Source organism: Lethenteron reissneri, chromosome 17 (assembly GCF_015708825.2).
Source record: "Lethenteron reissneri isolate LAM-NWPU_2019-01 chromosome 17, ASM1570882v1, whole genome shotgun sequence".
NCBI classification, from domain to species: Eukaryota; Metazoa; Chordata; class Hyperoartia; order Petromyzontiformes; family Petromyzontidae; genus Lethenteron; species Lethenteron reissneri.
In genome coordinates, this window is record NC_083795.1 from 10,155,482 (window position 1) to 10,165,437 (window position 9,956).

At 46.7% G+C, this 9,956-nt stretch overlaps 1 protein-coding gene across 1 annotated transcript; it reads right to left on the minus strand.

Annotated features, from left to right (window-relative positions):
- Window positions 1-4,547: 4,547 nt before the first annotated feature.
- Window positions 4,548-8,332, minus strand: LSM11 (LSM11, U7 small nuclear RNA associated). The gene is made up of 4 exons (XM_061553101.1): window positions 7,835-8,332; window positions 6,686-6,825; window positions 5,739-5,822; window positions 4,548-5,656 (listed from the first exon to the last, which is right to left on the minus strand). The coding sequence occupies exons 1-4, from the start codon at window positions 8,328-8,330 to the stop codon at window positions 5,192-5,194; spliced, it is 1,185 nt and encodes a 394-aa protein (XP_061409085.1). The 5' UTR covers window positions 8,331-8,332; the 3' UTR covers window positions 4,548-5,191.
- Between the last annotated feature and the right edge of the window lie 1,624 nt (window positions 8,333-9,956).

The following is a 9,956-nucleotide window of genomic DNA, read 5'->3' on the forward strand; positions in this document are numbered from 1 at the left end:
CACGCTGGATCAGAGGGGTGCATAGCCACCACTGTTTACCGTCGTGTTATATTCACATTAAATCCGGGATTATTCTATAGATATCAGTGCATGTGGAGTGGCGACGCAGTGGCTAGCACACTGCGAGTGATATCTGAACCAGAGTTGGGTTCACCTCCCCTCCTCCACCAACAAACGAACGCGGTGAATTTTTGTCAAACATCTCCAGCGTGATCGGCGTCCAGCACTGATTTGATTGACAAACGACTTGCACGTTGCCCATTAACTGCTGTCTCCCATCCGCACGCTACCTATGCGCATCGCCCGATTCTCGCACGCGACCAGAAAAAAAAAACATTCCGAAACAAAGCACCGAGGGCACCCTAATTGGACCGGCTGGCCGTGGTCACTCTCAATCAAAAGGTGACGCCTTCAAAGTCCATAATACATTTTCTGAGAGCTGGTAACGATGCCGCCGCCTCTGCTAAGGACTGGAAGAGCTTTAATTATCAGCGCTGATTAGGGGGTGCGCCGGACGTAACATGAGATTAAAGGCAAGTCTTGCTCGGCTCCAGTTTCTTAAACCTGTTGCCGGGGTCAGAATATTTGACCGGCTTGGAAACCCACAGGGAGCCGTGTCTGGCCGGGCTACCCCTCTTTCCGGCCACACATCCGCGATGCTGTTTACATTTTTGAGTGACAGCCGCCTGGCTTTAGAACCTTCCTCGCACTTTCCCAATGGTAAACATTCCTACGAAGAGTAAAAGCAAGAATCTTAGCGACAAGTAAACACAGCCACAAATGCACTTTGCTTACACCGTTAAAGTGCGATAATAGAGCAGAACGCAAAGCAACTGATGTTGCTAATGTGACAAGCTTGGCGCACGCTTGTGAAATATGAATGAAAATATTATTGGTTCTTTCAGTAAAGTCACGGAGAACAATAACCACAATTTTTTTTGCTGTGGTTATCACACCTGATGATGATTGCTTGTGTTGCAATCGAAATGTCGTGATAATTTTATTGTTTTATTTATATTATTTTATTATTTTCCTTCTACGTGACTTTACCGAAAGAACCAAGAATATGAATCCCTGCAGTCACGAAAGCTTTAAATCTAAATATGAATGAAAAGGTAAAGGTGTGGACCTAAAATAGCTTGCTAACGCCACTGTCGGCGGAATGCCCTCCATTAGAGCGACATCTGAAGAGCTCCTTATAGATGGGTTTTTGGCCTCCTCTTCCACGCTGGCCAAACAGTCTTGGATGAAGTGGCAGTCCCCAAACTTGACTCCACTACTGTTGACCTACCGATCAGCTGACTGTGGTGTACCTGTTTATACAGTCAAATGAACAGAGGTGGTGGGTGGGATGGGAATCCGGATGTGGTGTGTAAACATCACCACTGGTGAGACAAAGGCGGCCGGGTGTGGTGTTGGCCACGCACTCCCTCATGTGCCGTGCCAGCCTTCATAGGTGCTCGCTAGCAGCACTTGCCCCAACAGTATGTTGAGGCTATACGGGGATCTTTGTATTGGGCTCTGGGGGTGGGACAATAATAAACTTGCCTAGGATTTCAACTGCATTGATGGAGAATGGAATCGGAGACGTCTGGATTGCAAGGCCACTGTGATAACCTTTACATTGTTATATTAAATAGCGTTACATTTAATTAGTAATACAGCTTACGTGAGTGCAGACATGTATGAATGATGTTTAATTCATTCGTCTATGAGCGTACATCCACTTATTTGTAATGTCTAACATTTTGCTGTTATTACTCTGTATTATTATATATATGTATTCCCATAAAGTCATCGTAATTTGATCATTTTTTTCAGCACCTATAATATATTCACCAGGCACATCTCAAAGCGCTCCATGGATTCACTTACCAGTTACATTTAATTACATGATTTACAAACTCAATACCAAGAACTGGATCATTAATTTGGAACTGGTTGGTGAGCGTATAAATTAATATTTCTACATTAACGTGGATTAAATATTAACAGATATTTCCTCATTCCTCTTTACAGATTATTTTAAATATTGGCCATATGAATTTGAAAAATAGACAAAGAGAAAAGTACCAAAATCTTAATTCTATACGTAGGCTTTCACGACCAATGATTCATAGTTTATTTTGGGTTAGATTGTGAAAATATAATGTTCAATCTTTTAAAGAATGTAAAACCCTCCACCACCCGGCAACTTGATTTGATCGGCTCCGTCGGGTAGTGGAGGGGTTCTTGGTAAAAATTGCCATTATACCTACACGATCTAACCCAAAATAAACTAATTATGGACCAAACGTTTATAAGTGCACAAACAATAACAGAGTTGCATGCCTGGAATTAGAGACAGAAAGGGGAAAGCGTGGAATGGGAAACACAAATGTGACCCCATATCGGCTGTTAAGCAAAGTGGACTTGGACCGGAGACATCATGGCTACAGGGGATGACGGTTGTGGTCATGGTTGGGGATGAAATAGCAGCTAAAGGGAAGAATTCGCCTAAGACAGCCACTGCGGAGATGCATCGAACATGGGGGATGAGAACGGTGTGGGGAGGTCTTTAAGACGATCTGTTGGGAAATGAATATATGTAAGGGAAGTAGAGTAAATCGATGCAAGACCTGGAGCGATTTAGTTCAACCCAGCTAAAATAGGTGTGTTCTCCGCACATTCATATTTCAGTTTAACACGTAGGCTTTCGCGACCAATATTATTCATAATAAACATTTTTGGGTTAGATCTCGTTATTTATAAATGTGTCGTAACCCTCCCACCACCCGACACGGCCAATCAGTAAAAAAGTGTCACGTTCATATTTCCTCCACTATGAAAAAAATAAAAAAAATTGCCCAACATGTTTTGCAAGTCTTTGATTGAAAACTACTGATACTTAAGAATACGTATGATTTATATATGTATACATCTATGCAACTCAATCTTAAATCTACCCCACTCTGCGATATTTAAGACGTCTTTGGGATGAGCTGTTGCGGCTCATGTTGGTGTGTTTGTTGATTTAGATTGACCAATTGCCCTACGACCAAATCACTCCAATCACTCGGAATGCATCCCGATTTCTTCAGATCTCGGAAACTAAGCAAAGTCGAGCCCAGTTAGTACTTGGATCGGAGCACACCAGGGAATGAGCGTTGCTGGCTGGGGCTGAGGAGGCCAGATGGTAGTCCAGAAATGGACTTAATCCAATTGTGGAGCTTTGAGTGATATCCCCTTGTACTCATTGCTCTTCTTCATCTACTCCAGTTTCTTCTCATATGACGAACACGCCTTCATGGAATTGGAGAAACATTACCAATGCAGCGCCCTGCTGTAAAACATAATCTGAAAGATTTAGTGAAGCGTTTTGAATGCTGACTAAATAAAAGCATTAACATTCATAGTATAGTGGCAGTTGGGATTATTTGATAATTGTTCACCACTAGTCACTGTGGTTCAACACACCGAGCCAAACACGTTTCGTGGCTGTGCTCTACACATATGCTGCGTGTGCATAAAAATGGCTCAGGGCTCGTGTCAATGTGAGGCTGTCTCGTGTCCCGCTGCGTTCCCAAAGATCCAGTAGTGGAGACGGCGGCGGAGGCTGGGGCACAAGGCAGACGCCTGGCGCTGTTTGTGCTCTGTTTTGTCTGCTTTAGGTCGACGTCTCTCAACAAGACCGCCTTAATTGCGTCCAAGCCTGCAGGGTTAAGCGCACAGTCGTCGGTTATCAACTTGTCAGCCCAACAAGCGAGACATATGACTTACCTTCACAGACACTGCTTACACTTAACACTCTGCTAGGATTGTTGAATGTTAACACTGGGATTAGTTGTAAGCACTAAATGTGCTCGATGTAGGAGAATATAACAAAGTGAGATTAAGGATGTCTGAAAAGTGAAAAATGTGGCCACTTGCAGAAAACATCCAGAAGACAAAATTCCTTGGTGGAGTGGTGGTGCAGTGGCTAGCATACCGTGCCAAGAACACGGCTACTCAATTAAAATTTCCAACTGCGGGAACATCAAAGGTGATCAATATCGTCATCGGTCCCTCTTCACCAACTGGCGTGGTGAAGTATGGTCAAACAAGCCGGACAACTAACACGGTGGGGGAACCCCTTCACCAGTGGTGTATCAACAAAGGCTTGTAAAACTGGTCGGAAGGGCAAATTTTAGATCCTCACAATGGATCTGGCCCAGCGTTAGAGTCCTAGTGACGTGGGGAAAAGATAGTTTTTGAAAGAGCGGTCATTTTAACATAGCTGTGGAACTCGATTTTTGCATCACAAATGAGCCACGTCATGAACGCAAGCAGCCAAGACACACATTAGCTCTAATGTGTGTTTTGGCTACAGCGAATATGGGGACATGCGCAGAGACTCCAGTTACTCGTATGTTTTCCACAACCTTTTTAGATGTGGTCACTTGGAAGTTGTGTCATTTCAATACGAAACGGGTGTTTTGTGTTCCACCTCAATACACAGGCATTACAAGTAAAACACCAGGCAAACAAATGCACTAAAATATCAAGAAACCCATCCCTTAAGCTCAATGCAGTTTGTTCATGAAAATGCAATGTTTATTACACGCCTAAGATTTAACTGGCATGTAAGTATGCAGGTAGTGCCACCTAGCGGCTACTGGTTAAAACAAACCCAGTGGATGAACACAAAACTACACAGTAGTCAACTGTACAGTGCACGTAAACACAAATAACTGTACACATTCAGAGTCCACAAATGTAAACCGCAAATGTGTAATACAAAACACTATTTTCAATTGTAAACATTCCAAAAAAATAACAAAAGATGCCACTGTAACGAAAATGCACATCTATTGTTGAAGCGTACTTCTGCTCCCACGTCTACGCTCTCCACGTTCACCAACCCGCACTGATCAGCGTGAAGTAGGGTCAAATACCCCCACGGCCCGCACAGCATGGAGAGGTGCCCATCTCGGAGTGTATCGACAATGAGCCGTTCGCGTACACACACGCAACAATCACACGTGTATCAACAGTCACCAAAACAAACGTAAATATTTACAAATGTACGAATTCATTACTTGCCAAAAACTAAAATGACTCTACTCGTACTCTTTGGGTCTTTCGGTAAAGTCACGTAGATAGAAAAATTATATATAAAAATAATTAAACAATTTACTCTTTTAGGTCGACGCCAAAACACACGGCTGTGTTATCACGTGCCGTGCACCACTACCAGGATGACGCTGTCGCCTCGGATGAAGAGTTGATTGATGTGGCGCCGGTAAACGCGGTCCATTTCCTCCCGGCGACCGGGCCTCTTTTGCCGTTTCTTTCTCTCATCACTCTCGGCTGACAGCGCCGCTGCCCCGGATTCTTCTTTGGCTCCGCGGCAACGCCTGGCGCTATCGAGCGAGCGAGAGCGTTTGCATTCGCGGTCCGCAGCATCGGACCTACAACCCGTTAGCGCGCCCGGCTTTGAAGTGGATCTGCTGCCAGGGCGTTCCGTGGCGGAATCGGTGGCATAACCCCCGCGCGCGTCGCTCGCTGTGCAGCCGGGGTCACGATCGTCCTGCTGTCGTTGCGTTTGTTCGGTTTTCAGGCTGCCGGAGTCACAGTCTTGCCCAGCAGCCGCCACCGCTCCTCTTGCCTTGCTCTGAAGACTCAAATTCTTGAACAGCTGCAAGCAAAATAACGCAATTAAAGAGGTGCACAGCGAGACATGTGCCCTGTGCGTCTGTTGTGCAAGTGAGTGCACGCACCTCGTTCACGGTGAGTCTCGGCTCACTGTAGAAAGCTTGGCCCAGCAATGGCTTTCGGTAAACCTCGTCCACGTCGGCTAGTGCCTTTTAGGAAGAGAAATGTACATGTACGAATGTTATATAAGAATAGGCCATTTCACTCCGGAGCCTATTTAAAATAATTTACATAAACACACGTAAAAAAAAGTTAATCTTATTCCCATCATTATTGAATGTAGTAATTATTTCCTTACACTGGAGTTTAGAAAAGCATTGCATTTGAGTGACAAAACTTTAATTTAATTCTTGATTTGAAGCTTTCGTGACTGCAGGAATCCATACTCTTTGGTTCTTTCGGTAAAGTCACGTAGGTATAATAAAAAATAATAGATCACGACGTTTCGATCGCAACACGAGCAACCGTCATCAGGTGTTCATTCATACGTGTGTTGAAAGCATTTTAACAAAAAAATCTGGTAAACACAATTATCTATGTGTACTAAATACCTTAAGAAGTTGTGCCTGTTTGGAATGTCGTACTCCCGTTGAATAGTTAATAAAATGTTACTTTTAATTGCACCCATGTGCTACCTCTCCACGTTACATTGTTGGCTAAAGCTAATTGATAAACCCTATCAACTCCCTGTGGGGCTAGGGCAGGTTAGAGCCAGGGGTGTGATTGTTACATGTGCAAGTCACATCATGCTTTTGAGCAAATCAACAACACAATGCGCCTGATCGTCAGATCTCGACAGCAAAGCAGATTTGATCCTGGATAGTGGTTAGATATATGCCCACCATGCATCAATCGATTTGAGCACACTGCAGCCAAAATCAATCGTTTCACCGCACTTCCACGCTGCTAAGTCCACGCTACCCACCTTCACTAATCCACGCACAGCGTGGTGTACGAATTAAAGTGGAATCGATCTGACCGGTGTCAAGCGAAGAAGCGTGCAAGCACGCACCATGTTCCAGAACTTGTCAAAGGCCAGCAGGTAGCCCTTGCAAACGCCGCGGAGGCCCCGGAAGGTGCGGACGTGCACGGAGATGGGCAGTCGGTTCTTCACGCAGCGGTAGAGGCCGCCGAGGGGACCGTGCTCCAGCTCTGCCAGGGAGAGGAAGGGTGGTCAAAAGTTCAAGTTCATTTAGTAGGTATAGCCCTGTGAGCCATTCGACTCTTGAATCGGGTGCAACCGCAACAAAAAACATGAACAAAAAACATCTTAAAGTGAATACGTGACTAAGTGCAAACAGAAAATCCAAGACAGCTTAATATTGCAGAAAAAACACCGTACACCAACGCTGTGTGCAAAAACAACCACAAGACAACTTAGATTAAGACCATCAGTCTCTGTACTACAACAAACATGGCTAAACCAATACACCAAAATAAAGCCATGAAAGCAATGAAAAAGCAACCATAGGAACTATGACAGAATTTTCACAATAAATGGCATAAACAACATGTACTACCAAAACCCTGCAGCCATAGCTGGCTGCATGAGTCACTCCACAACAGCAGGAGCATCAATCGGAGTATTATAATTTTTCAATGCACCTTTAAGATCATCAACGTTGCCGTCGTCGTCTGCTTTAACCTTTGTCGAGCCAAGATTCGAAGTGGGTAGCTCCTGGGTGCGTGTTTAAAGGGCAGTGCCCGAAACGATTGTTACACCGTAATTCTATGCCCCCCCCCAGGTCAAAGCACCACGCCTTCGACAATGCCACAATTGATCAGCGTGGTGAAATATGATTAAATAACCAGATTATGGTGGTGACGCCGAGCATATCATGCATGAGCTAGACACACTGGTCACCCATGAGAGTATCTTTCTGCGCCAAATTCCACATTCCCATGACAAGAGGGGAGTTCATCCTTACAACAACCACCACCATTCTACAATTTTCCCAGAGCGATAACCATGCCCGTGTGCCACCCAAATCGTAGCGCGATTCGGACGTGACCTGGGGTCACCCCCCGACTGAATTGCCCCTCCTTCCATCGGAGACACACGGTGCATGAGTCTCCCCCTTCCTCCCCGTGAGCACGGTGCAGCTGCACCGCCTGCACACTCGGTAGCCACGCCACGACTACCACCACGAAACCCACGTACTCGACATCCAGGTGAGCACATTTCTGAGTTTCTTGCCCCGTCCGGGACCCTTCTCCGCATCCTCCTCCTCCTCATCATCATCGTCTTCGTCATCCTTCTTCTTTTTCCTCCTCCCATCGTTCACCATCAGCTTCTTCAGCCTCTCCACACGCTCGGGGTCCGGGGCGGGACGACTTCGCCGCCCGGCCCTGCCCTTGCCCTTGCCCGTGGCCACCACCGCCACGGCCGACTGCCCCCCCGACTGCCCCGGCGTGTCCCCGCGCCCCCGACCGCGGCCACGGCCCATCGTGAAGGAGGCGAACTCGGCGATGTTGTGGAAGCAACGCACGTTGGGGTAGGGCAGCGTCACGTCGCGGGAGTAGAGCGCGGCTTGAGGGTCGAAGTTTGGCGAGATCAGGTCCACGTCGATAACTTTAACGCCGTCGTCGTCGTCGTCACCGCCACCACCAACAACAACATCATCGTCTTCGCCGCCTCCGCCGCCGCGTTCCGCCATGTCGGACCCGAAGTCCGGCACTCGCCCGAGTGCGGTGGCCACCCCCTTTGCGCCACGGCCACCTATCAATGGCCTCTCGCCTACGTCACGAGGGGTCCTCGCGCTGCTTATCAGTGGAGGGAACGGTAGTGGTGACGTCATCGGCGTGTGACGTGTGGGGGGAGGTCTCTTGAAGGACCCTGCCGAGACCACGTGCGTTTCCCCCCCCCCCCCCCCCACGTAACATGGCCGTCGAGTTGGCGCCGCGCACGTGGCTGTTCCCCGCACCTCTTGATGAGGGTACGGTCGGCTGCGTAGGGCGCTAAAGAGGTTCAACGCACACGTACGCAATTCGTGTATAGACCAAGGCCGTAGCCATGGAGTCAACATTGGGGGGGACCAAATCTTCCAGGGGGTTTGGGGGTTTGGGGCCCCCCCCAGAAAAAAAATCTGAATTTGAAAACGAATTTCCTGCCTAAAATATTTTAAAAAATCACTAACACGTAGGATGGACGTTTTTTTACAATAATGTCTAATAGTGTATTGTATTACATTACTCTGTTTTTTCTTTGTTTACCTTTTCCTGTTTCATTGTATGTAATGGCAGAGATTCGGGATTAATAAAGGACAACCTTAACCGCAATCATATAAACAGAAATCTATTTTATAACACTATATTGGGGGGGGGGGCATTTTGAGCATATTTGAATATTGGGGGGGGATGTGTGTCGTCGTCCCCCCCCCCCCCCCCCAGTATATGTCATTACGGCCTTGGTATAGACCCTGGGCTCATGTAACAAATGCCACGTTCCTCTAACGAGGAATATATACTCTTAGGTTTTTTTTTCGGTAAAGTCACGTAGGGAATTTTTTTTATAAATAAATAATAAATGCTGATAAATCTATTAAATCAATTCATTTTTTTCCATTTATTATTTTCTTTTTTTCCTACGTGACTTTACCGAAAAAAAACCTAAGAGTATGAATCCTTGCAGTCACGAAAGCTTCAAATCTAGAGGGATATATAGTTTGACACGTAGGCTCTCTGTGTTATCCATAAGATATTTTTCTTGGGTTAGATCGCGTGAATATTAATGTGTCGTTAAACCCACTACCACCCGACACAGCCAATTAGTAAGGTTTGTCACGTAAACAAAACATGCCAAATCGTCACTAGTACAGCACACCGGTGTGTTGGAGAGTAAACCCACAACATGTAGGATTCGAGTACGACGTTTCGGCAGTAATTACAACAAGCATCATCAGGCGACAGCCAGATTTGGGGATAAATCATGTTTCGTTCTTAAATAGAGGGATACATGTGATGTCATTTGTGAGCCAGCCCGGCGCAAAGGCCCGAGGGGTGGCGGGGCACCTACGGCTGGCTTCGTACAGTGCGAAAGAAGTTTAACATACGGGACATATTACTGGTAGGAACCTCCTGGTTACACCAGCCCACAGGGGATTATTGTGTCCGTCGTGCAGGGAGGGGCTGGGAGGGGAGGGTGGGGCTGGGTGGGGAGGGGAGGGTGGGGGAGGGGCTGGGTGGGAGGGGTGGGGCTGGGGGGGAGGGGCTGCTCACCCCGTGGTGCCCTTATAAAACTCAACGTTTAACATAATCACGCCGGCTTTTGCCCGCCCTCACAG